General features: G+C 48.1%; 1 protein-coding gene across 1 annotated transcript in view; it reads left to right on the top strand.

The window, feature by feature from the left end:
* SLC22A18 (solute carrier family 22 member 18) overlaps nt 1-27,404 on the top strand; it is a 65,218-nt gene that overhangs the window by 4,203 nt on the left and 33,611 nt on the right. Inside the window, exon 4 of the mRNA XM_068148304.1 lies at nt 458-590. Coding sequence (XP_068004405.1) covers nt 458-590 — 133 coding nt within the window. The remainder of the gene's footprint in view (nt 1-457; nt 591-27,404) is intronic.

The following is a 27,404-nucleotide window of genomic DNA, read 5'->3' as shown; positions in this document are numbered from 1 at the left end:
TGCAACCAGGATATTTTATAGCTGAACTTTTCCCTTTCTCCCAGTAAAATGAGCATGTTGGTCAAAAGAAAACATGATTACAAAACTACTTTCAATTACACCCCCCAAGCTGTTCTGCTTCAGTTGGCTTTCCCTAGGTGTTACTAGTAAAAACCATAAACAAGCCTTAGCTACTGGAAGTCCATGCAACCTGTACAGGAGGACTCAAGCTGATAGAGGGTTAAGCCTCTTTTTGCCACTTGTGAAGAAGAGTTGGATTGGTTTGAGTGTTTTTATTTCCTATGGCTGATGGACTGAATCAATTCCACTTAGCAGTGTGTACAAACACATGCCCTGGGCTTGCAAGGATCATTTTGTAGCAATGCACTGCTGCTGTGGCCTAGAAATGTATACATCTGCTGCTCACACTCTGTGACAAGCCTATTTTGAGGGCTTTTTCTCTTGTTTTCCCCTGCAGGTGCTCAGAAGGTTATTACAGATCTGACTGCTCCTTCCCAGCGTGCTGCTGCTTTGGGGAGGCTGGGGTTTTGCTTTGGAATAGGCATCATCATTGGCTCTTCTGTGGGAGGTGTCCTCTCCACCAAATTTGGGTGAGTAGCCTGCTTGTGTTGTTGCAACCATGGAGAGAGCTGGTGAGGGGAGTTTTGCTTCCCTCCCAGCTTCTGGTATCTTAACTGCTGGTGGCAGTAGAGGATCACACCAAAACTCAAGAGTTTCCTTTGCATGCTCCTACAAAGAGCTACTCCTGCTGGGTTGAAGGAGACCTTGTTGAAAAAAATCTCAACTTCTTTTTAAATTGACTTGAGAACAAGTTGAAATAACAATGGAGCTCACCTGGTACCCTGGCTGACTTCTCCTTGGAGATGAAAAGCAGCACACACTGCAAAGATTGCTTTTATAAGAAGAGCAGAATCAGGAGCAGTGAGAAACTGATGAGAATCGTTAGTGTGCTTGAGGAGTGCTCAGTATAGGGTGAGACCCTTAGGAAAGGTGAAAGAAGGTTTGGAACAGTGTGGGGAAAGTGTGCAGAGGTCTAGCACTGCCACAACAGGATGAAGCACATTCCTGCTGCAAGAGGAGTGAAATGCCTCATTTTCTTGCTCATTATTAGTAAAGTAAGCTTCAAAGGTGTGGAGTATCAGAGAACTTTGTCAGCAGGGTAGTGCATGTGGCTTTCTGGAAGATTTCTTAGCATTTTTCTGGTGGGGACAAAAAAAAAATTGTGACATTTTGAGCAATTACTTTATTCTGCTGCTTTCAGTATGGACACTTGCTTCTGCAGTTCCAGGTTAGCATGGAAAGAACTTGTTCTCAACCTTTGTGAGCGCTGCAACATAGACAGGGGTTGAAGATCATTAGGGCAAGCTCTCATTTTCAGCTTGTGCTGGCAGAGATCAGTGTGCCTGGCCAGTGGTAGTGTCTTCCAAGGTTTCACAGTCAACCTGCCTGCCTGTGCTGCCTGCAGCTGCCTGTGCTGCCACTGCTACCCAGGGCCACCTTCCCAGCTTGTGTCTTACCTCCTCTTGTTTATGCAGCAACACAAGCCCTGTGAGGAGAGACTGAGGGAGCTGGGGTTGCTTAGCCTGGAGAAGAGGAGACTCAGGGGTGACCTTATTGCTCTCTACAACTGCCTGAAGGGAGGTTGTAGACAGGCGGATGATGGTCTCTTCTCCCAGGCAGCCAGCACCAGAACAAGAGGACACAGTCTCAGGCTGTGCCAGGGGAGGTTTAGGTTGGATGTTAGGGAGAAGTTCTATAGAGAGAGAGTGATTGCCCATTGGAATGTGCTGCCCAAGGAGGTGGTGGAGTCACCATCATTGGAGGTGTTCAGGAGGAGACTTGATGGGGTGCTTGGTGCCATGGGTTAGCTGTTTAGGTGGGTTGGATTGGTTGATGGGTTGGACACGATGATCTTGAAGGTCTCTTCCAACCTGGTCTATTCTATGTCCTCATTTAAAAATCAATTTTCATGAACTTCAGGCACCTAAGTCAAATGTCACTAATCTTTTTTTCATGATCCTTGTCCTGCCATTGTGAGCTGTGCATAGTAATACATCACCTGGGCATTTTGCATGGGGCACATGCAGTTTTATGGTGTTAAATGTCAAGCATTGCTCTCTGGACCCTGCAGGGCATGGTCCACATGCATTCAGGTACTGCAGTGCTGCTACTTTGCCTCTGAAATCTTCACAAAGGTTAACTGAGTAGAAGACTTAAACCTGGTTGCCCTAGGAAGCAGCCCTTAAAATATTTACTGCTGCACCTTGGCAGTGTTGGGCCAAACAAACTGCTGCAGGTTGTGGAGTCTCCTTAGGAGACTTTCAAGCCCCATCTGGATGTGTTCTTGTGCAACCTGTGCTGGATTCTATGGCCCTGCTCTGGCAGGGCAGTTGGACTCGATTTTCAGAGGTCCCTTCCAACCCCCAACATCCTGTGAGCCTGTGGGACGACCTCAGGGTTCTCTTCCTCTTGCCTGACACTTGGAAAGGTTTTCCTCTATTCCTTTGTGGTTGGTGCTTGTTCTGTGCTGTCCACCACCCTCAAGGCTGGCTGAGAGGATTCATGTTGTAGCTGTTATATGGTTGGACAAAGGGAAAACTTGGGCTGTACATAATCATAGAATTACTGTAGAATGTGTTGTGTTGGAGAGGACCTTAAAGACCATTTCATCCTAGGCCCCCTTGCTGTGAGCAGGGACAGTTTCCACTGCACCAGGTTGCTCAAATAATATTAACTCATTCAGGATTTTCAAGTGTTTACAGATGTGGATGGCTGAGTGGGGTTTTGATACATATTATTTCTAATCAAATATGATGATTGTATCCCTTCTGTGTGTTAACTCTCTGACAGTGAAGGTTGACTCGGTGTTTCAGCTTAATCTTTGGTTATATGCCCGTATTTAAGCATCAGCATTCAGGTGGCATTATAATCCAGCAAAAATTTGGGAGAGGTTCACTTTCCAGCGTGTGCATCACTCCCTGGTTTAGAGAGCAATCAGCAGCAGGAGATAATCTCCCATTTCAGCTCATTAGGGATGCTTGGATGACTTGTGGGTGGTGGGACCTGGTGCTGTCAGACAATAACGCTTCCAAACTCCCCAGGCTGCTGCTTATTTTTAAAGCTTCTGACTCTTACGACTTGTGCCTGCAACATAAGGCAGAGAACAGTGAATGTTGCCTGTAATAGCGGGCAAGAGAGGGATCTGCACCTGCACAGCCGTGCAGTATTTGATCTTCCCATCGCAGAGCTGTTTCCCTCGCAGCCAGTGGAGGGCAGCTTCGGCTCGCAGTTGGTGCCTGGCTCCGGGTGCATCCCGTGGCGGTGTGTTTGGGGTTTCCCTTTTGTCCTGTAGCAGGGCTGGGAAATGAAGCCTGTCTGCAGGAAGCATCCCACTGAAAGGATGGTAGGAATTACTACTACCAGGGGACAAGCTCCAGTGTGCTGGCAGGACCCTTCTGGTCAGTCACATGAAGAGGGTTGGTTTGATTGTTTTAGAATCAGCAGCTCCAGGTTGAGAAATCTACTCAGGGTATTTTGTAGCAACCTTGACTGCAGCTAAATCCCACTTTTGCTTTGACACTGAGTTCAGGTCCTCTGACAGATTTCTGTGCAATGATTAGAGGACCAATCTACAGATTTTTTTAGTGCTTTGGATGATATTGGTGGTGAGCAGGAATTCAGCCCTGAGAGTAGGTGAAGAGAGGTCTGAGCCACACAGCAGCCCCTAAGCATCCCCAGCACTCTTGGCTGTGCTTGTGGCACCAACCAGGATGAAAAGGCATGAGTGTCACATCATGGATGTGCCTGAAGCTCCCTGGTCCTGTTACTGTATCATAGAATAGTCTTGTTTGGAAGAGACCTTAGAAGACCATCAAGTCCAAGCATTAACCCAGCACTGCTAGGTCACCACTAAACCATGTCCCTCTGCACCATATCTACACAGTCTTTAAATCCCTTCAAGGGTGGGGGCTTCACCACTGCCCTGGGCAGCCTGGTCCAGGCTTGACAACCCTTTTGGGGAAGAAATTGTTCCTAATATCCAACCTAAACCTCCCTTAAAACAACTTGTGGCCAATTCCTCTTGTCCTCGTACCTGGGAGAAGGGCCCAACCCCTTCCTGGCTCCAGCCTCCTTCCAGGGAGGTGTAGAGAGCAACAAGATCTCTTCTCTGCTTTCTTTTCTCTGGGCTGAACAGCCTCGGTTCCCTTAGCTGCTCCTCATGATTACTGTGCTCTAGACCCTTAATAAGCTTCACTGACCTTCCCTGGGCACACTCCAATGCCTCAATGTTCTTCTTGTAGTGAGGGGCCCAAACCTGAACCCAGCATTCAACAGATCCCACAGATAACCATCCCTCCTTGTAGACCCCAGGAGGGCACGAATGCAGGAAGGCTCCAGCCCTACCTGGCACTGCATAATCACTTCCACTTACTTTCCTGGAAGAATGACCCCATCTCCTTTCTTTGAAAAGGAACATTTCTGCCATGTCATGGAAGTGCAGAGCTGGAGATTTCTGTCCACTTTGCATTCTTCTCTCCCTCACCACAAAGCTGGCCAGCGTTCCCCATCTGTTGTTGACAGCATTATTCATATGTTAGCAGCGGTTTGGATACAAGAAATCAGTCTCAGCTCCTCGGCTGATGTCATTTTGGTATTGTTCTGCTGTGTTGATGTACTTGACCTAAAGATCTGCTCTGTTGTTGTTTTTCCTTGTTGGAGCAACATTTTTTTTTCCCCAACCCCTGTTTATTGAGGGAACCCCAGGGAAGTGGAATGGCTTGCTCTGATTTGCACAGGGTTTTGGGGGGATGGCAGATCCTGCTCTAAGCTGTAGCCACTAGCTCCAGCCCTTCCTCTTCCTCTTGATAGAGTATTACTTTCCTCCATGTTTGCCAAAACTTTGGCTGAAGCTGTAAGCAAAGGAAATGTTGACTTTTAGTTGCACCTGGATTCATCTGTGGACCATGGCTTTGTCTGTTGCAGTTAAAGGAGCATTTTTTCATAGTTTCAGTCAGGGTTGGAAGGGACCACAAGGATCATCTAGTTCCAACCCCCCTGCCATGGGCAGGGACACCCTACATTAGATCAGGCTGCCCAGAGTCTCATCCAGCCTGCTCTTAAACACCCCCAGGGACGGGGCCTCGACCACCTCCCTGGACAACCCATTCCAGGGTTTCACCACTCTCATGGTGAAGAACCTCCTCCTCACATCCAGCCTGAATCTCCCCACCTCCAGCTTCATTCCATTCCCCCTAGTCCTATCACTACCTGAGATCCTGAGAAGTCCTTCCCCAGCCTTCCTGTAGGCCCCCTTCAGATACTGGAAGGCCACAATGAGGTCACCTCAGAGCCTTCTCTTCTGCAGACTGAACAGCCCCAAATTTTGCCAGCTGGCTTCACCTTACTCAATTACTGAAGATCTTGCTTTTCATACACAGCCCTTCCCCAGTGTCTATTCCTCCCTACAGTGTGCATAGCTGTGAAGAACATGGGCAGGGTGGTTGTCAGGCCAACTTATCCTGCCTGAGGATGGGGAATTTATCAGCACAAGCACTTGCAATATTAACCATTTGGAAAGTGTTCTCATATTTGTACGGGTGGGGTTTTTAGAACAAGTCCTCTAGTCCTTGACCATTTGGATCAAGACTGTGGATACAAAATAAGTAGCTTGAAAATAACTCCGGTAGTTCAGCTGGAGTCCCCAGCTTCTCAGAGTCTGCAAACTCCATGACAGCTCCTCTACTAAAGGTGAATGAGAAAAGGAGCTCTCCTTGCTCTCTGCAGGTGTTCCACCCTCCCTGAGCACGCACTTCAAGGCTGCTGGTGGGGGGCACAGGTTGAGTGTGTACCCCTGGAGAGAGGTGATTAGCTATTTATAGGAGCCTTTTGCGGCAGCACTCTCGGTGAAGGGTGAAAGAGGAAGGCTGGATTAGTCTTCAAAAGCAGAAAGATGAGCCTATGTAGGTAATTAGAGAGATTTCATCCTTTCTTCTGCGGCTATGATTAATTGCTTTTGGCTTCTTTCTTCTCCCTTTCTAACAAGGACTTACAGAAGCTTTGCTGTATGACCCAAGATTTGTTTGCTTTCTATGGACAAGGAGAGGTTTCTTCATTTTAGTGACTCAGCTGTAGTCTTAAATCTCTCTGAGCAATTATTCTTTTGAACTTGGAATATTCCTGGCCAAACTCCTTTGGTTTCTTATTTAATATTATTACAGCAGGCTTTGGGGATAGTTTTGGGGTTTTTTTGTTTGGCTCCCCCCCCCCCCCCCCCCCCCCCGACTGTTCCATTATCCTTCTTCCTCTTCTTCCTTGAGGGGAAAAGAAGGAGCTTGTTTGCCTGGAGTAAGGAATTGCATTTCTTTTCAATAACTCATTTGAACAATGTCCTCTGGCAGGGAATTTCTCATCACTTCACAGCAGAGTGGAAAAACTGTGGGTGTTGAAAGGGCTGAAGGTTGGGAGCCGGGAAGGCGGGTGGGAACATGGCAAAGGGTGAGAGGGTTGCACTCCATTTCAGGACAAAGCAGGGCATTCTGCTGCTGGGAGCTGCTCCTGCTGCCTTCCAGTAGAAATTGTGGTATTTCTCTGCCTGGAATGATGTTCATCAGCCAAACAGCATGGATTGGTGACACTTGTACAGGCACTGCTTTGTCTTTTGTATCTAGGGACTTTGGAGAGAGGGAGGTGGTGTCTGCTTGCCAGTAAGTCATCCATGAGCTGCAACATGGTCTGTCACTCTTGGCTGAGCTCTGTGGTGCCTTGGGAGAGATGGGGAGGGAACAGCAAATGGGCTGTTTTTCAAGGAGCTGATGGTTTGGAGAGGGTGCAGAGGACTTCACTTGTGGCCTTCTGTAATAAAAAACCCACAACACCCACCCCACAATACAGGGTCCAGAGTTTCTTTTTCTCATTTACTCTGCATGACAACAATCAGTTTTGGTTCCAGAGATTGTCTGTAGGGTCCATGTTAACTGAATCATGCACATCATCCCTCCACAATTTACTGGATCAGAGTTCAGGTCTAGGGCACTTCTTTCCTCCCCTCTCATCCCAACATCAGAGCTTTCTGGGTCAGATTTCTTGTTTAACTTATTGTTGAACCTAAGAGATACCTCAGTGCACTTTGGGTGGAGTTCCCCTAATCTGAGAAAGCTCCACCTAACTTTGCTGTTCAGACTGTGTGGTTGATGGACACAGGCAATTGTGCATCATGATTTGCCTCCTTATGAAGCCTGAAATAGCTCAGGGACACATCCACTTATCAATCCCTCTTCTTGCTTAACACCTGAGTCCCAAAACACTAGATCTGACCATCAACAACTTGTGCCTGTGGTCACAGCCCTGGAGTTTGATGCTGGATTTTGAACATACCAGAAATCACCAGAAGGTAGGGCCTGAGCAGTCTGGTCTGTTTGTGTTGCTTCATGCAACAGGTGGGTTTGCACTAAACTCCTCCCCAGTCCTTTCTCCCTGCAAATCTCCACCCCAGCTACCATCTAGGGTACCAGTTTTAGATCTAGCCAGACCCTCTGGCTTTCTCCCCTTTACCCACTGTAAGATCACACTGACACTGCAAAGCTGCCCTTATTCTCCCTTCGCAGACTTTCAGCAAGCCTGACTCTTCCATGCTCTCCCTACAGCCCCTGGTGTGATAGTTTAAGGCTGTACCTTCAACCTACCACACCTGGTCTGAACTTCAGAGTGGGGGGGACATGACGATGGGGATGAGCTCCTCTTTGATCCTTCACCCATAGGTGGGGCCCTTTCCCTAGGGAGAAATCCCAAAGGGTTCAGGGCAAGAGCACAGTCCATGCCTTGTGGGTGTTCTCAAGGGGATGGGATACGGCTGAGGAGGGCTGGGCTTGGGTTGGGCGAATGGGGCACTGGTTGGCAACACCTTCCTCAGCCTTGTCAGGAGCTCCTCACTTTTCCTCAGTACCCTCATTTCCACTTGGCTTTCTGCAGGGATTTGGTGGGAAGGTATTAAGCACGGATGTGTCAGCTCACAGGGGGATGTCTGTCTGCCCCTTCTCCCCAGAGCACCTTCCTTCCTCCCAGGCATCTCTGCTTCCTTTCCCCAGTAGCACTACAGTGCAAAGGCATTTTAAAAAGACATAAAGGGAGAATGCATCCAGAACTTCCTCAGGTGGCAGTTTTGTCTTACTTAGGGAGCTGAAGCTTGGAGGCTGCTGGGAACTGACTTGCAGCAGAGCCCCAAGAAGAAGGACTCTTGGCTTGGTTTTCCTGGCTTGACAGCAGGCAGAAAATAAAGAGAGCAAAATGCCTGTGGGGGAGCTAAGGAAAATTCCATGCTGCCTTCTCCAGCTTTCATTGTGCTGTGCACCAGGGAGGCTGCCCTGCCTCACCACCCCATGCCTGGAGTCAGAAAGTGAGGGGGTGAGGGGGTAGTGGGTGAGAGAAACCCTGTTTTGTGCCTGTGGTGGCTAGATACCAATCCCAAGCTGTGTGCTTGTGAAGTTACCTCACCTCTGCTAAACAATTCTGGGTGTTGGATCACCCCTCCCCTCAGCCAGGGCTTTGAAAGCTCAGGGGCTCTGTGCAGTGCCCTGACTGCTCAGGTGTTAGCTGAGACCTCAGAAGCAGTGCTGGGTCCAACTCTGGGGTCCTCTACGCAGGAAAGATATGGACCTGCTGGAGGGGAGCTGGAGGAGACCACAACAGTGTTGTGAGGGCAGGAGGAGAGAGTTGGGATTGTTCAGCCTGGAGGAGGCAAGGCTCCAGGGAGACCTTCGTTGTGCCCTTTCAGTGCTTAAAGGGACCAATAAGAAAGATGGAGACAGACTTTTTAGCAGGACAAGGGGTGGTGGTTTGCAACTAAAAGAGGGAGATTCAAACTAGGGAGGAGGAAGCAATATTTCATGTTGAGTGGTGAAACACTGGCCCAGGTCACCCAGAGAGGTGGGTAGGTGTCCCATGCCTGGAAATATTCATGACAGGTTGTTTTTTTCTCTCTGAGCAACCTGCTCTAGTTGACAATCACAGTATCACCAGGGTTGGAAGAGACCTCAAAGATCATAGAATCAACAAGGTTGGAAAAGACCTCAAAGATCATCAAGTCCAACCTGTCACCACAGAGCTGCTCACTGCAGGGGGGTTGTGCTAGGTGTCCTCTAAAGGTTGCTTCCAGCTCAATCCATTCTGTGATGAAGGTTGTATTGAGGAGGTGTCTGACTTTTATTCTTGTCAAGGCTGGCTTAACAGCCCCAAGTTACCATCCTTAAAAAATTGGGGGGTGGGGGGAAGGCACAAGACCAACAAAAAAACAACAACCCACAACCAAACAAAACCCAAAACAACTCCAAATGAAACAAAATAAAACCCCCAAACAAACAACAAAATAACACACACCAACCCCCCCCACCCCCCAAAAAAGACACCCCAAAACACAAACAACAAACCAAAATGAACACACAAACCCCAAAGCCTGGAACTTCATGGGAAGACCCAAGGCATTTTGGGTCTGGCCTCACTAGCTGAGGCAGCCTCGGGAGGCTGAACATGATCCTCATGGTGCAGGTTTCACAATGAGGCACTGTCTGCTTATGACTCACTGGAGCTTCATCTGCTCTTCCCACTCCTGGAATATTTCATAACTGGGCAGCAAATCCGGCACTGTCACTGGGGACTGAAATCCAGGGAAATACTGTTTCCTTTGTTAACAGAAAATAGAAAGCACAGAATAGGCTGTGGTGAGGTCCTGAGCTGGGAATTGGGACTTGGCTCTGCTGTGAGGTTTTTTTTTGCTTTCCTGTGGTGTAACCCATCCCATCCCTCTGCACTGCTGTTCCTCACGCTTGATATGGGGCAGTGAGATGGTTTTTCCTTCCCTCTCCCAATACTTGCATAATATTGCTGTTTTTGCAGCCTTTGGGATGCAGGTTCTCTCCATCACAAGGTTAATATCTGCTACCTTGTGGGGGCACATCCAGTTTTCCCTAGGTGTGTCCTCATCTTCATCTTCTGGTGTCCTGAGCAGGTAGAGCCTTCGTGAGCCCAGCTGCCATCCCATTTGGGGGGCTTGTGTTGTCTCATTTCATTTTTAGTTGGTTATCCCAAGCTACTGCCAGCCTTTTGCTGTTTCAGAAGAGCAGTAGGAAAAAAAAACAACACAAGCACAGTGGTAGAAAAGTCACAGAGGCTGGGGGCTGAAGTGCAGGGGGGGCAGAGCTGAACCCAGCAAGATGTAGCAGAGGAACCTGGAGGTCAAAATCAGATGACATAACCTTCCTCTGTCCATGGGCAGCTCACTGCTTTACATCTAATCTTTCAGACTCAGAGGGTCATGCTTACATTCCATCCTGTTCTGCTCTGGTGAACAAACCCAGGCTTGTGGTGAGGCTGTGGCAGGAAGGATGTGGTGCTTGTGTGGGAAAGACTATCAGACAAGGGAGGGAGGGGAGTTTGGGATGAGCGGAAATGTGTGGATTCGACAAGTGAAGTGTGGACTAGAAGGAGTTAAGACTTGAGGAGCTGAGAAATGAACCTTTGCAGAAGAAAGGCTTAATACTTTTAGATATATTGGATCACCTGGGGCAGTGAGATTGGGGCACCAAGGGACTTGGGCTAGAAGGAAGTAGTAGTTATTTACCACAGGAAAGAAATAGGACAACACAGCCACTGCTGCTGCCTTCCCCTGTTCTCCTCCTGCCTGAAATATGGCTGCTGGAAAAGCAGCACTTTTGGATGGATTTGGGATAGAGCATTGAACCCCTCTTGGTCTTTCTCTTGATCATCACTGCCAGATTGATGGGAGAGCAGGAGGCTGCTGGGTGGGTGGGGATATGCAACCCCTGGTTGCTATGGCGTGTTGGTTCACCATGGAAAGTATGACCTCTGCATGAACTACACCAGCTCCCCTGGCTCCACCCCGGATTTTAGTTTCCTTGGCAGTCTCTTCATGAAATTCTGCTCCCAGCCACTCCACCACCGGGGAGAGCCAAAGGTATGTGAAGCATTCAGGCAGTGAAAGCAGCCACAGGGCAAAGGAGTTTCTGAATGGCCATCTCCAGGCTAACCTCAATGCTTGCTGGGGCTTGTCTCCTTAACCTGACAAACCATGGATCATCATAGCCAAGGGAGAAGGTGATTCCAGCATCTGAACCACTCTCTGGAGCACTCAGATTGCAGGCTGAGCCCTGTGCCGTGCCCAGTGATGCAGCAAACAGCCTCAAGCACCACTGGCAAGCAGAGGTGCTGATCTAAGAGGATGTGATCTGAAAGGCTGGATGCCATGGCAAGGGTCTATCTGTGTTATCAACAGTGGACCAGTATGGCCACAGCAAATGCAGAAGCACTCCCAGTTTGCCCAGATGGCACTTGCAGGAGGCAGGGAAACATGCCCTATAGGATTCTATCTAATCTTGGGGTGGGGGTAGGGGATATGGAGTAGCAGCTTCGGAGGAGTGGAATGGCTTTTTGTAATGAATTGTTGCTTGGGACTTGATGTCCTTGGAGAGACACAGACCTTGTATGCTCATTAGAATAATTTGCTTTGCCTTACAGATGGGCAGAGGGGTCTGCTCTGCTCTCCAACTGCCCTCTAAAGCAGAAGCACAGCAATCAGGCTTTCCAGAAAGGATTGATTTTTCTTTCAGTCTCCCACTGGGAATGTCTAATGTGGGTTTGCAGAGGATGAGAACTTTAGGAAATCTGGTCTGTTTAAAGTAGCTCAGGATCTGAAGGCTCTGGGTATTTTGGACCATCTGATGTTTACTTGTTATTGCAGCAATTGTTGCTTCAATTTCTTGGTGGAGAGGGGATTATACATCTAATCCTTTGTGGGCTGCGTGCAGTATTAACATTCTCAGTCTCACCAAATGCTCCTTTATTCCATGATATTCTAGGCTGAAACCTTTGGGCTAATTACTCCTTCACAAAACTTCACTCTGAGACCTTTTGAAACCTTCACCATCTTTATTTGTATGGGATTTGGTTCATTTCCCTTTTACACTCCCCCACCCCTCCCCCAGGGTATCTGATCTGAGACACATTGAAGTCATTGGTAGTGTTTCCTTTAGAATTTGGTTTTAAATCAAGCTCTGAGCAAAGAAATTTGTAGAGGAAGGAAGGAAGGAAGCCTCCAGAAACCTAAAAGGTTCCTGCAGGATATTTCTTCAAAAACCCCAAATAATTAGAAATCACCTTGGGAAAGCCATCTGGGGAGCATCTGAGCAACACTTACAGGAGGCCAGAGTCTTAAATGCTGTTCTCAGACTTTAAAAGGAGGGGTGTGTGTGTGAAAGACAGTAATGGCTATTAAAGCTGGGGATGTTCATGCTCAGATGTTTAAGCTTACTTCCTACAGAAGCTTAGAGAGGCTCTTTCCTGACATAAAGCTGTATAACAGATGATCCATGTTGTGTGTGATGGGTTTATTTCCCTCCCTTTCCGACTGTCCAGACGCAGTGGGATGAGAGACAGATGATGAATCGATTCTTCTGGTTGATGTTTTCCAGGGTAGCCTTGGATGTTTCCCAGTCATCCAGGAATTACTTTTCATGGCAGAAAGTGACCTACTTCTAGAATAGAAAGACCTACTGATGCTTAGAAAAGAAATTTGGAGACCATTTGTTGAAGAACTCCTTTAGGCCAACCAGAGGAGCCTGTGGTTGGTGACACTAGGCTCATGCCTCACACTACACCCACGTGCGCTCTCATTGCATGTGATTACCTGGCCTGGGATGTGTAAATGCTTGATTGCAATCTGTCCACCCTACCAAAAGTTGCATCATTTTGATTTTGCCTAGGTGCTGTGTGGCAAGCACTTTTTAGATGGAGTCTCTTGGCCCTTGAGGGGTTTGTCAAGTTTTTCCTGTGCTGTTGTGTAGTATCTGACTGCTTTTTTGTGCATGTTTATTCCTTGGGGATGGAGGCTCAGCTGTGATAGAGGGGGATTAGCAATAGCTAGAAAACTACCTCCATGGCACAAAGCTGCTCTGAATAGCAGTGGAACATAATGGTTTGAAAGATTTTTCAAATCACAAGCACTGCTCTGAGTGTTACAGCACCCAAGGGGAGCGAATCCTGCTTGCCCTTCTCCAGCTGCGCCTCTTCGTCACGTTCCGTGCTGGCGAGAGGCTAGGTGTCCAATCAAAAGCCACATGCATTAGTCACCTACCTCAGCCTTGCAGGACCCAAGGTCATATAATGCAAAAATGACAGCCAAATACCTCCCAAGAATAATCCAGCTTGGAGATAAGGCCTCGCCTGTCAGCAGGTCTGCCCAGAGAACGGGACGTGGCAGCAGGCTCGACACGGGGTAGCTATGGCACCTGGTCGGGGGCAAAGCACAGGAGTGCCAGTGGTATGCCGTAACGGGGCAGTGAAGGCATCTGATGGCACACCCAGGCACTCTTTTATTGTGGACAAGGATCTATTTCTGGGCTTTGGAAATGAGCCATCCAAAAGTAAATGTTTAGTCAGCTTTGCAAGCTGTTGGAAATGCACAGCGTGCCTGTGACTGGGTGGTTTTATGGGGATGGGGCTTTGTTTGCCAGATGGGATTGTGCTATAAAGACATTCCAAAGAGGTGGTAAGGTGTGGGTGAAGTTTAGTTTTCTGTCCTAGAGAAGTAAGCTGTAAGGGAGAAAATAGTCTGACACTTCTGCAAGGACTCATAAAGGACATTACTCATAGAATCACAGAATCATTTTGGCTGGAAAAGACCTTTGAGATTGAGTCCAATCATCACCCCAGCACTGCCATGCCCACTAAACCATGTGCCTAAGTGCCATCTCTACACTTTTTTTAAACACCTCCAGGGATGGTGGCTCCACCACATGGGATTCTTCTCCCACCACGGAGGTTATGCCTTCCAAAACTAGCCCTAAGTCTGTAGCTCTGGCACAAAACTGAGGGTCATAGTCAACGTGTGGCTTGCAGGCATGAGTGGAGGAGCCACTTGGCTTTGTGTTCAGGCAGGATTCTTGCTTTGGCCAGGAGCTGCAACTGTAGCCTGTGAGGGCAGGGAGAAAGTGGTGAAAAGTAGGTTGACAGTGCTGGGGATGCCATGGCTGCTGGAGCAAATGGGGACATGCCATCAGATATCCAACAGGCTGCTTTGCCTCAAGTCAGTAATCCAGGGGCACGCTGCCAAGGAGGAACAGTGAGCTCTCGAGGGCGGCAGAGTGAGCCTACTGCAGGGCATTGGGCAGTGTGAGGCAAAAGGAATAGAGAGCACCAGAAGATGAGCACAACAGCTTGGCCAAAACCCAGCTGAGAGTGAAAAGCCAGATCTCCAGGCTTTGGCTGTTGGGGACCTGCAGATCAGACTGTGGTGGCTGGGGCTGGATTTTTAGTTCATTTGGGAGAGGAGTGAGTTACAAAATGTGGATCTGGGTTCAGGTTACAATTCTGCTCCCCAGGGCTATTCCAGGTGTTCAAATACAGACTTTTGGCTGTGGCCCATCTCTAATTAGGCATGTTCTTTAAAAGTACTTTCCTTCCTCAGCTCCTGTGCTCTTGGCTTGTCTCCACTAGCCCTCTTTGCTGTACTAGAGCACAGTTTGCTGGGTATATTAATGGAACTGTTTACACACCTGGCTTCCTGCAAGAATAGACACCTAGCTCCTTCGTTTGAAAAGTCTAGCCCAGAGGCTGTAAACAGGAATTGTGCTATGTCTGGAAAAGCTGAACTGCTGCTTATCAGTACTCCCTCGGGCTGTGGGAGCAGCAGCAGCTGCAGACATGGGTCAGTTGAGCATGGAAATCAGCTTGCACACTCTTCCCACCAGTCCTGTCCTCTTGCCCAGCTCAGGCCCTCCAGCAGCTGAGGTCTTCACAGGGTTATACCCTTTTATTGTGATGGTGACAGGAGAGGCTTCACCTGGCATTTGTGTCTGCTCAGACCAGTATTTCTCTGTGTATGAAATCTAGGGGTGTCACCCTGAGGTTTCATCCTGTGCAGGACTCCCAGTGGCATCTTTCCTCTCTTCTCATGGATTTACCTTGCAAGGTTAGTTTCTGTCTTAACTCCACAAAAGCAGTGATGGATTCATCAGCTCCTATACTCCTCTAGTTACAATTGAGGGGCATCTTTCATGAGTCCTTGTGTAGCTCAAAAAATGACCATGGAAAGATAAGCTTGGTAAAGCTTGCATGGTGCAGACCTGATGCAATGGTCCCTCATGGTCTCTTTGGCCTTGAAGGTATAAATATAGATGAGTGCCATTGTACAGCTTTGATTTTTCAGGTATAAAAGGAGGAGAAAGGCAGAACAAAATCACCTGGCTAATGCTATGAAGGATTTCTGCTTCTGAATTGGGTCTACTGGAAAGGCCCACACAGCTTTCTCAGATGCTAAAGCAGACTTTCAGACTTTACTGGGGAGACCCCCTTCACACCAGTGTGCAGTCTGTACTGCCTTAAAATAGACTGGTTTGGTGGGCATTCCACTAAGTCCCACTTTTCAGCCATTCTTTGCTGAACATAACTTGGGCTTTATCTGGAAGATACCTCTGTGAGCTGGGAGGATTGGAGGACTGGTGCTGTTGGAGGTCTACAGGCTATGGAGTGTGCTGCTGATGTGCAGAGCCCTGGCATCTTTCAATTTCTGTGCTTGAGGTTTCCAAAACACTCTTTGTGAAGGCCCCTGGAGGAGTCCCCCCTAAGGCAGACCTTTGGAAAGGAGCATGCAGATGCCTCAGCTGGGAATAGCGAACAGGAAATCAGATGTACCTTAGGGCAAAATTTGCTATCCAAATTCCAGTCCAGCTAGGAACAGAAAGTGCTGCTGTTCCCAAAGCACTGGGCTGGACTTGGGTTGCTTCAACAAGCCCCCAGAGGGAACACAAAGCCATCCAGTGGGGAAAGAAAGAAGCCACGATGCTAGCTGTTGGATTCTCATGCCATGGGGGCTCCTAATGGCCCAGCAAGCAAGTGACTTCATTGAGAAACTTTGTTGGCGCTGACTCCCGTTTGGCTGCTGAGTGTTGGGTATATGCCATAAGGGTAAGGGCTGGGAAATCTCAGCTCTGGAAAGAGACTCAGGAGGACAGAAGTGACAGGTACTTCCATCCAGCCTTGCATCAAAACCCTCTGCAAAGAAAGAGGAGAGAGCTTACGCCACCGCTCTGCTCCCCTTTTCCTCCTGTGTACCCATGCCCCTCTGCTGAAAGGAGAAATCGGGGCTTTCACGAGGACCCAGCGGCTGGCTGGATCCAGTGCGGAGCAGCATGACCCTTCATGCTGTGCTCCTGCTAATGGTATCAAATCAAGCAGGAAATTATTTTTGGAGCAGCAAAGCATGTTGAAACCCAGCAGCAGGCAGCTGTTTGCGTAACCGGAGTTGTGGGAGAGCTGCCTCCCTTGTTGCCAAGTGCTCGACTTCCTATACTGGTGAGAAACGGTTTCCCCGCTCCCGGCAGTGTGAGCAAATCTCCTCAGGCTTGGGAGGCTGGGCTTGGGCCAGCATCCATCATTCCTGTAACGCCTGCTTTGCTGCTCTGAAAGACCCTGGACACTTCTGTCTTTTTTTTCTGTGGGGATCTGACTCTGACTCTTCAGACTTCCTTCTATTCTCTTCTTAAAAATAAATGACCTGCAGAATAAAGGGGTTTGTCCAGGTTTCAACTAACTCTCAGCAGAGGTCCACATCTGGCCAATGGCCCAGGCTGGTGGTGGAACATCAGTTCTGCCTCAGCATGAGCATCCGTGCTGGGGTTTCATACCCTGGCTGGGTTTCCAGCACCAGTTTGGTGCCACAGTGGTACCCACAGTGCTTGAGCTGCCTTTGTGAGGATGAGTTCTGGCACAGAGCTCTTCTGGCTGCACTTCAGCAGCTCCTCTGCAGTTTGGCCCTTTCAGCAGCTTCCAGGTGTCTAACAGGCTTGATTATGGTTTTTTTTTGGAGGTGAGTCTTGGCAGGCTGCAGCTTTTTTGCTCTCTGGCAATAGTTTGTGCTTTTTCTTTCTGCTCCATCATGGCAAGTTGGTGTCCAGGCACTGGCCTTGCCTCCTGGAAGTGACTCTGGCTGTACGTTGGTGGATGTCCTATGCAAACTGCTTTGCCCTCGGTGATCTTCCTGATTCTTTTACCCTCATAGCAGAGCAGAAATAAATTCTACAGTGAAATGCTCTGTCCCATTTAATAGCATCGTTAATGTGGGTCATAGAATTGTGCTAGCCAGAAAGAATGAGAGAAAGCCTTGGTTGCAGAGGCAGCAGCTGACCCGGTGTAGATGTGGCTTAAATTCCTGCCCCCAAAATGCAATGTTTCTGCACGGAAGGGAAGGGCCAAGCCAGTGCAGAGAGGTTTTTGAAAGCCACCATAGGAGTATAAAGCCCTTTTTGTTTGCAGACTTCTTATGTCATCCCTTGGTCATGTAAATGTCGCCCCAGAAGAAAGACTTCTTCACATTACTGCCTTGTTCTGGAAAAGTCCCTCCCTGATTATTCAGGACTGCTGACTCCTTCAGCCATGTGCCCCTTTCCTGAGGGCTGTAGGGTGGGAAGAAATTCCCTGATGCAGTGAAAGGCAGGAAGATATCCAGTGCACCTGAACTGAGTCAGTCTGAAGTATTTATGACTTCCCAGTTGGGTAATGAAGTTCTCATGCAGCCCAGTTACAGTTGGAAAAAGTGTCTGTCCTGCACTGGGCTGAAGTTGGTTGCTGTTACATAAATTTGCATCAGCAATGGGACCCCAGAGCTGGGGTGATGAGCAGAGCCCTTTCCATCCTGTGTACAAGTCTTGGTGAAGCAGATTTAAGAACTCTCATTGAAGAAAAGCTGTTGTTTCACTTTATAGTAACTTTTCCAGCCTAAGTGTGTGAGGGTTCCTGGGCGGTTTGGTAAGAGATGGCAGAGCCTTTTTTTTCTGCCTGTCCCATTTGTGTCTGGGATTGCAGCTGTCAAATATATCACTGTCTGGGGCTGTTTAATGTTTCATGGTTTTTAGTTGCAGATCCAGTTATTTTCCCCTTGCCACTTCATTGCTCCCTGTGGCACCGTTTCGCCTCACGCCTTTGGTTTTGCATCATTTGGTTTGGGAGGGAGACAGGATGGGGTGGGTGAGCCCTTAGAGACCTTCCAGCTCCCTTTAATGTGTGCTTCCTACCCTGCCTGTCAGCTGTGTTTCATTGTTGTGCTGAGCTCACCCTCCACTGGCCTAAGTCTCTCGTGTTCACGTGAAGGGGTTAAAGAAAAGTGGAGAAAACCTCCTGTTTGGGGGCAGTTTTAACTGCTGCCTCACACTTTGTCTGCTCCAAAGCCCTCTCATGTTCTGCAGTGCTTCAGCCCAAATTTCTTGGGAGGTAAACTGAAGCATTTATTAAGTTGCACCCCAAAAGGGAATCACATTTCCTGACAATAAAATGCTATATCTGTCCCATGAAATGAAGTTAGAGAGCGCCTTCGAGGCTAATATTCCTGCAGTGCAAAGGAAGGACGCAGCTGCAGAGTCTGAGGAGCAGTACACTAAATTAATCTCTCTGAAACCACTAAGGTAAGACCTGTTTCCTCAGATGAATGCCACAGTTCTGTCTGAAGCTGGTATTTCTCTGCTGATATTTTACTGAAGGGTTGAATTTCTTTTGTTGCCTTATCTTTGGGCAGAACTTCAGTTCCGTTCCAGTGACGTTCCTGCAGAGCGCAAGACTAAAAAGGGGTTTATTGTGTCTTTGAACTGCCTTTTGCTCTGAGGAATGAGGATATAATTGTAACGTTAGAAGGACAAACTGAACATGTTCGGGCTTGTCCTGCCTGATCTTTCCCTGTTTCTTTTATTCCCCCCCCTCCTTGCAGCAAGCACTCATGATTGGGATTTTCCAAACGATAAAGCCTTGGCTAGCCTGGGGGCTAATGTGCTCTTCGCTAAAGGAGCTCTCTGGCTGTCTGGATGTGCAGTTTCTTTTGATGCCATACAAGACCAGAGTTCCCCATTTCATTTGTGCTCACTGGTCATGTCTGTGGGGTGAGTGCAGATGGAGTCTCAGGCAGATGGCTTTCATATGCCCTCTGGGATGATTTCCCCCCCCAACATATGTAGTGATCTTTCAGTACTCTTTTTCAGCCTGGTTTGGATTTTATGAGAGATAGGTCTGTGGAAGAAATTAAAGGCAAATATTAGCCTGACTTAAAGCAACCCAAAAAGAACATCCCTAAAGCCTTCAAATCCCATGGGGTTTTGCTTTTAGGTACTAACCTCATACCATCTTTTTCACTCAGCTCCTTTCTGATCACTTACGGAAGAGCAATGAATTCCAACTCCTTTCCTGCTGCTAATCCATAGGTCAGCTCTGTGGCTGGGCTCTTTGTACTGGGTGCTGCCATTTTGATGGGGATTGACATCCCTTATATCTACACTGCAGATGTTGGGCCTGATCCTGGAAACCACCTTCAGCTCTTACTGACTTTGCATCTTTGCCATGATAGTGCCAGTCTGTCTTTTCCGTGACACTCCCAGCGCAGCTGGGATTGCAGCATTTCTCACTCGTTCCTTCAGGATCTGCATGGCTTGTTTTACTTTGACCCTGTGGTTTTTACTCAATCCTTCCTCAGACAAGTTTCCACTGACTCAAATCCATGCTTTCATTGAGTCAGGGCTCCAGGATGCATCCCTGGGGCAAAGCCTGTTTCTAGGGCAGCTGGATCCTGTGGAGCTGGGCCAGCTGACACCAGCGCGCGGATGGCAAGGCTTCCCGGGAGGGATTCTTGAAACAGTAATAGGGATGTCACAAGCTTCCCAAATCTGCATGTGTGTGCTTTTCCCATCACTGGTGTTGTCATACACACTGCTGGTGTGGTGTTGTCAGGGTGCTGTGAGACACACAGTGTTGTGGGTTCCTGTCACATCAGTGCTGTGGCTGGGGCAGCAGAAAAGGTTTCAGGGAGATCCATGGAAAAAAAAGAGGAGAGGGAAAAGTGTGGTCCACTAGTCAGAGAACAACATGCATGTGAGAGACCTAATTCTACAAGTGGTTCTTCTACCATGATCTCTGTGGGACCTGGTTCTGAAGGCTCTTTTCCCATGATGATATTTACAGGGACCTTACCAGGGCACTTAGATTTTTCTCCTTTTGTGTGTGTGCTTTGTTTCTCTGTGAGTACTTACAGGGTGTCTTGCACCATCACCACCCACAGGGATGTTATGAGGATAAATCACAAGCTCTAAAGTGTGAGGTTATCAGTTGCTGCTGCATTAGGTCTCTCTGTGTATGTAAGAAAGGAAAACTTTGTGTAAGGACTCTTACAAGAACTGATGTGGACCCAGGTCTGGAGATCCTTGTACTTTGGACACCCCATTATTGCCCTGGTGCTGTGCAGGTGTACATCTGACAGGCTCAGCAGCACTTTGAAGTCTGTTTTCATGAAGCAAAAAAGGTTGTGATTCTCTCTCTTCATTGTGCATTGAAGAGAGAGAATCACAACCTGCCCTTGGCCTCAAAAGGTAAATCATTTCCTCCTCAAACAGTTTGTTTGTTCACATGGACCTCTTTGCACTGAAAGCAACCAGCTTCTGCAAGGTTCCAGCATGTCACAAACACCAGTCTGAAATCATTGTTGCTGCTGGCCACTAAAAGGCATGGCCCATTGCTGCCTTGAGTTACCTGGTTTTAGCATCTGAAATGCAGGTGCTCCCTAAGATGTCCTGCCAAAAAAAGTGTGTGGCCTCTGGCTCTTGCACCACCAGATGTCTTGAAATGTAAATCTCCTCGGTCCACCAAACCCTAAGCATGTAGCAAGCCCACTGGCTCACTGGAGCTACAGCAATGTCCCACTGAAGGCTTCCAAACTCCTCTGCAGAGAGCTGGTGGCTCACACACTGCTCACCCCTCCTTGTTTCCAGCTGTTAATTTGCAATCAAACACAACTAAAAATACCATAAGCACTTGGCTCCTGATTTTCCTTATGAGTCCATCGGGTGGCTTGCAGTTGGCATCCTTTGGTGGCGAATGGAACAGGTTTGTGCTGTGAGCTGTGGCTGGGTGGAGAGGCTGCCCGTGAGGCTGCCTAAGATGTGGTTCCCACGGAGCACTCCTGTAAATACCAGTTCAGCATAATGCAGCTGATACCAACTGGCATCCCTGTAGGTGGTCTCAGTAGTGGGGCCAAGATGAAACGTGGTGTGGAGAATGAATGAGAAGTGTTTTCTCCCTAAGGGGAACGCCTCCGACTGAGAGCAAAGGTGTGTTAGGCAGAGCTCAGAGTGCAACTGCTGCACCAGGTCTGTGGGCAAAGGATGTTCTCAGTCAGGGCTTTGGCAATGCAGGAATCCACAGAAATATGTATTTGCCTGGTATGAAGTGCATTAAATCATGGATTCATAGAATGGCTTGGATTGGAAGGCACCTTAAAGATCATTTACTTCCAAGCCCCCTGCCATGGGCAAAGACAACTTCCACTAGACCAGGCTGCTCTGAAAATCTGGTTTCAATTCACTGCTCCAAAAAGGGCAAGCAACTTCTGTTAATAGGGTGGAATACAGAAACAGCTAGCCTAAGGAGGTGGAGGAGGCCCCATCCCTGGAGACATTTAAGGTCATGCTTAATGAGGTTCTGAGCTACCTGATCTAATTGAAGATGTCCCTGCTTACTGCAAGGGGGCTGGACTAGATGACCTTTAAAGGTCCCTTCCTTCCCAAACCAGTGTATGCTTCTATGAATAATTGAATCTGCTCTTTCCCCCAAATAAATTGATTTCTACCATGCTAAACAAAGCAGTTGACAACACATCTGCAGTGCAAAGTTTCTTGGCCATCCCATGGCTAGCATTTTTCTTACAACCTGTGCAGGGGTGCAGACTTCTACAACCTGCAAATGTGGAGCAGAACAGCCTCTTTTCTGAATACACTTAACATGCAGAAACAGTTGCCATTATGGCACGAGGGAAACAAAATACTTAATTGGGGGAGTTCAGTAAATATAGTAACAGGGAGACCACTCCTGGTTGGAGCGTATGAAGCCTGCCCAAGCAAGCAAGCTGTGTGCTTTTAATTAATGGTTTCACCCATTATTGAAATGCAGTGACTCACCCTCCTTATGCAGATGCCTCCTTCTGGGGTCAAACTCTTTATGAAATTAAATCAGCTGCACAACAGCCCTCAGGTTCTATCTTTGCTGGAGAAAGGATTGTTTCCAAAGGGCCTGTTGTGCAACCCAAGAGGTTGGAGTGGGCTGCTGGAATGCCTTCCACCTGATGCGTGAGATGTTTTCTTTGTGACTTTTGGGTATTAACAGCCCAACATTGCTTCCCATACAAAAATAGTCCTAATTTGTCCATTTTCATTAAAAGCCTTTACTAGAAAAAAGGCATTGGAGCCCTTGGTGCAGCACAGCAAGATTTTTCACACCTTGAGGTACAAGGTGTTGGCTGCCACTGCTTGTTCCAAGACAAGCACTGTGCTGTACCTCTGGTAGGATGCTGCATTTACAGTTACTTACCTCAAGGTAAAACACTAACTTGTTTTGCCAGGGATTACATGGCTTAAAAATGGCATTCACGTGGATGTGGCCTGGTAAGAGATGAAATTCAAGTGTCAGATTTGGCTGTTCAATTGCTTTGTTATTTACCTAGTTAGCCTTTGACTGGGGGGGTGCAGAGGGAGCCCTTCCTTTGGCGTGTCACCAGGATTGTTCTCTCGGATCTTTGAAGCAGCCTTCCCAGTTCCCTGCTTGCAAAAGGAACTGCCCAGAGGAAGAAATGTGAGCCCTTTCGTGGGCTGATGCTGGGACAGCTCCAAGTATTGGCAAAATAGGTGTGTGCAGTGCTGAACTGCATCCTCACAGTGCTGGTGTCTCCTTGCCTGTGCCAGAGTGGCAGAAAGGCATGTTCATTGAGGAAAGGCAAAACATCTGGTGTCTGTGTCTGATTTTTGGAAGGTGGGAGAGGTCCTCTTGGATGTCATAGTCACTGCCTGTCTCTGTAGTGCCAGCAAAGGGAGTGGTTCTTGCCAGAGCTCTCTCTGTCTTTTCTTTCCCAGCCAAATTCTACCCCTTCCCCTGGCAGGAACTACCCAGACCCCACCCCTCATCCTTGGGCAGCAAAATTCATCTCTGCCTACACATTGCTTTGAGCCAGCTCTAAGTGAGCACATCACCACCAGTGAGAGGTAACAACTCCAGCCCATGCCAAACTTTGAATCCTCCAAAACCATCCTCGTGAGCCAAGACCTGACGTGTCGGGAGTGCAGCCCAGGTTACTATAGCAAATCCTCAACGGTTTCCTGTCCAGCTGAGTCTGTTGGAGTCTGAAGCATTGTAACCTCATAAAAAAGCTTGAACTCATTCAAAGATTATTTCACACCACCTCCAGCACTCTATGAAGTCAGACATGCTGTAACTTATGATTAACCATGCGTTCAGGGGTGAGTCACCAGGTAGTCTAGCAAGTGCTGCTCACCTTCTAACCAGTCTGTGTGTGGGAGTCCTTACCCAGCAACACACCCAAACCCAGTCTTTTAATAATTCACCACATTCTAAGCTTGGAGGAGCAATATTTTATGTTTTTTTTTCTTAATTTAAAATAGAAAATAATCATGAAAAGAATCACTTTAAGGCTTTGCCACCGCTTAAGGAACAAGGCGCCAGCATAAAAAGGAAGATGATGGGAGGGCCCCCAAAAGCTGTTATTACTTTATATGGTTGGAGAAGAAGATGACTGGGGGGGTGGGGGGGAGAAATCCATGTTGAAGAGCTGGGTGATTGTGTCTTTGTTGAGCAGTCACTTGGTAAGATGTATGAACATTTCTTGGACTGAAATTAGCATTTTCTATGGCATGAGGAAAACTGAGCTGCTCTGGGCTGTGAGATGGTGGTGGGAGGCATAGTTTTGATTCCTGCTGCAGAGGAGGGAATCTCACTTGTGTCTCAACATGATCTGGTATCCTTTCTCCAGTAAGAATCATAGTCAGAAGCCTAGGGAAGAGAAAGAGTGGGACAGACTTGAGGAATGCTTCACCTATTATCTTTCCAAGCTCAAACTCTTCTCAACTCAAGGAATTTCCTGACATGAAGGGATGTGGTTCATGAGTCTCTAGTAACCTTCAATGGATCATTCTTTCAAGTGCTTGTCCAGTCTCTCTTTGTCCCTGGCTAAATCTTCTCTGTCCACAACACCAGTAACAACAAACTCCACTGACCTTCTACATGCTTTGGGAAGAATTAGACCTTCCTCTATTTTGAACCCATCTCCCATAGCTTCATTTGGTGCTTCCCAGTTCTTGTGCTGGAAATATCCACGTCAGTCACTATCTAGTCCTCTGCTTCAAGTCCCTTACAAACTTGTGAACCTTTAGTCCCACAGAGGTATCCTTCCTGGGGTGAAGGCTTTCAGCCTCATCAGGCAAATAAACAGACACTGAAAACTGTCCTTGTTGCCAGCCTCTGAGCCAGTCCCCCTTCTTAGATAGCTTTTCAAGAGGATGGGCCAGGACAGTATGGAGTGCTCAAAGTGCTGGTGCACTAGAAGTTTGCACAGTGGTCTAATGAGGTTCTCTTCTCTGTCCACTTGCTGTTTCTTCCACGGTAACTCTTAAGGGTTTGTTAGCTGATGCTTTTGTGAAGCAGTCTAAAACAGTCTTACTCCTGAGGAGTAAGAAGCAGTTCAGAAAGCATCATTTCATTGGTGAACTTAAGGCTTGTTTCCCTGCATGCACTACTAAATTTAACCTGTGCTGACCTTCAGCTGCCATGTTATTGCCCAACCACTCAGCCTCGTAGGAGCCAGATGCAATTCCCTCCTGACTGCTCTTTTCCCCAGTACTCTTTTTGTTGTGTATCCTCAGCAATCCTCCTTACCTCACTGCTGCACCAGATCATTCACAGATCGAACAGCACATGTCCTGACCTCACCAGTGGCATGTCTGTTGTGAGAACTGACCACTTACACCTACTCTCTGATGCCTATCTTGACCTGCCCCAGCTCATCCAGTCTTAGCACTGTGGGACCAAAGCCAGATGTTGCAAGCTCCCATTCAGGAAGTGCAGCTCATACCTGGTCCTTGTCTAGACTCCTGCAGTTCGAGACATACAGGATGATGCCGTTGAGTGTGAGGCAAGCAATGGCTAGCTAAAGTTTCTTGGGGAGTGTGGCTCATTCCCCTATTTGTTATAAAAGCATGGAAATGATGCTGTGAGGTGCTGGTGGGACTGTGTGTGTTGTGCAATGGGGAATTGAAGTCCAAGAGAGGGCTGTGAAGATGATTAGGAGACTGAAGCATCCCTCTTATGAGGAGAGGCTGAGAAATCTGGGGCTGTTTAGCCCCCATAAGATTGAGACAGAATCCAATAGATGCATGCAAATATCTATAGGGTGGAGAGCATGGGAATGGAGCTGGGTTCATCTCAGTGAAGGCCAGTTATAAGACAAGGGGCCAAAAGTATAAACTAGATCACAGGAGGATTCACTTAAGATTAAGGACTTTACTTTCAAGGTACCAGAGCACCAGACCACACTGCCCAGAGAGGTTATGGAGTCTCCTCCTCTGGAGACTTTCAAAACCTGCCTGGGCATTGTGATCCTGAGCAACCTGATCTAGGTGTAGATGTGTTAGCAGGGGTGTTGGACTAGATGATCTCTAGAGGTCCATTCCAACACCTACCATTCTATAACAAGCAGTTATCACAGGTACAAGGGACAGCTCTGAATTAGCAAAGTGCAGTGGTCTGAGGAGAGCACAGGCCAACGAATGATACTTGAAATTAGCAGCAGGTTATGGGCCAAGCTTGCAAAGATGCCTGTGTCTGTAGAGGGGTAACTGATATGCTTCTTCCCACACTTAACTAAGTTCCTGGGAAGAGCATTGTGTTGGATCAGGTCACAGGATGGGCTGGCATGGGCCTGGAAATTATCTTCCTGCTGCAGCCATCACCTTCACTCCCTGGCAGCTCCATCTGCTGTGCTTGAGCTAGGGCTGGTTCTCATTGCTGAGATTCTCTTTGCAGCAAGAACTGGTGGGGATGGATAGCTGTTTGCTGAGGGAGAGCCTGCCTTATCCATTCACATAGAGCACTGCTGAGCTCTGCCAAAGGAGGATTTTCCCTGTGGAAGAATCCCAAGTTCTTTCATTAAATTCCCTGCACTGACCAAAAGTGTTTCTTCTGCAAGGCTGAGTGCCAAGTCCCACCAGCAGCTCTCATTGTGATGTGTTAGTGACGCACACAGGAGCGAATGTTCCTGAAGGGAAGTTAAGGACAGGTAGTTCAAATGATTTTAGAGACGACTATGACGTCCTGGCCCATGCTTGGTGTCCCCAGCACTTGGCAGCTCTGCTGTGTCTCTGCCGTAGCACTCCTGGCTCTTTGCCCTGCTAATGCTCCAGTGCCAACCTTCAGCATTCCTCCCTCAGCCAGTTCTGATGGAAATGGGTGATGCAGGATGCCCTGCCCCCTTCATCTTCTTTTTCCCCTTCCCACCACCTGAATTTTCCAGATGTGGCTGCCACTAGAAATAAGCAGTTGAATGAGCACTTGTCTGCAGGTGACTCATTCTCACCCTGTGAGAGGCTCAGCAGATGAGAAGTCTCACCACCTCCTTGGGCAGCCTGCAATCAGGTCAAGCTCACTGGAGCGAAAAAGGACCTCCTGCTCTCCCTGAAGCACTGGCAGCCAACTTCTGCTGCTCCTCCTCTAAAACATGTGGCAAAAAGGAAACCCTGGTCATGGTTTCCAGTTGCATCAGGGCAGTGAACACCCTCTTTTTCCTGCTGATGCATGGGTGGGGATGGGTATCTGCTCAGGTTTTACATTCTGTCTCCAGAGGAATTCCAGACTCCTGTGAAAGAATGGGAACGTTTCAAGCAAAGGAGTACCACTGAGGGGCTGTAATAAGATACAGTGACTTATGCCAGGTCAGTTGTCCTAACCCTTGTGAAGTACCCTCTGTCTGACCATGATAGTATAGTAGTATCAGTCAGGGCTGGAAGGGACCACAAGGAGCATCTAGTTCCAACCCCCCTGCCATGGGCAGGGACACCCCACACTACATCAGGCTGGCCAGAGCCTCATCCAGCCTGGCCTTAAACACCTCCAGGGACGGGGCCCCAACCACCTCCCTGGACAACCCATTCCAGGGCTTCACCACTCTCATGGTGAAGAACCTCCTCCTCACATCTAGCCTGAATCTCCCCACCTCCAGCTTCATTCCATTTCCCCTAGTCCTGTCACTACCTGAGATCCTGAGAAGTCCTTCCCCAGCCTTAAAGGTCTTTACCAACCAAAATGATTCTATGATTCCAAGGAAGCCAGCGAGAAAGGGTGTCTTTCTCTGAGCCACATCCCTTGGAGGCTGCATTTGCTCCCACTTGGGATTTAATGCTCCTTCAGCCAGCACTAACCTGTGCTGCTCCCTTCACATGGCGTTTTCACAGGGGTATTTCTTAGGACAGGAGAACCCCAGGGAAAGACTTGTGCCACACTTATTCATGCCTTAGTGTGATGGTTTTCTC

The sequence above is a fragment of the Melanerpes formicivorus genome, unplaced genomic scaffold, assembly GCF_026170545.1.
Source record: "Melanerpes formicivorus ecotype bairdi unplaced genomic scaffold, bMelFor1.0.p_v2 SCAF_16, whole genome shotgun sequence".
In the NCBI taxonomy this organism is placed as follows: Eukaryota; Metazoa; Chordata; class Aves; order Piciformes; family Picidae; genus Melanerpes; species Melanerpes formicivorus.
This window is presented reverse-complemented; position numbering and strand designations above follow the sequence as displayed.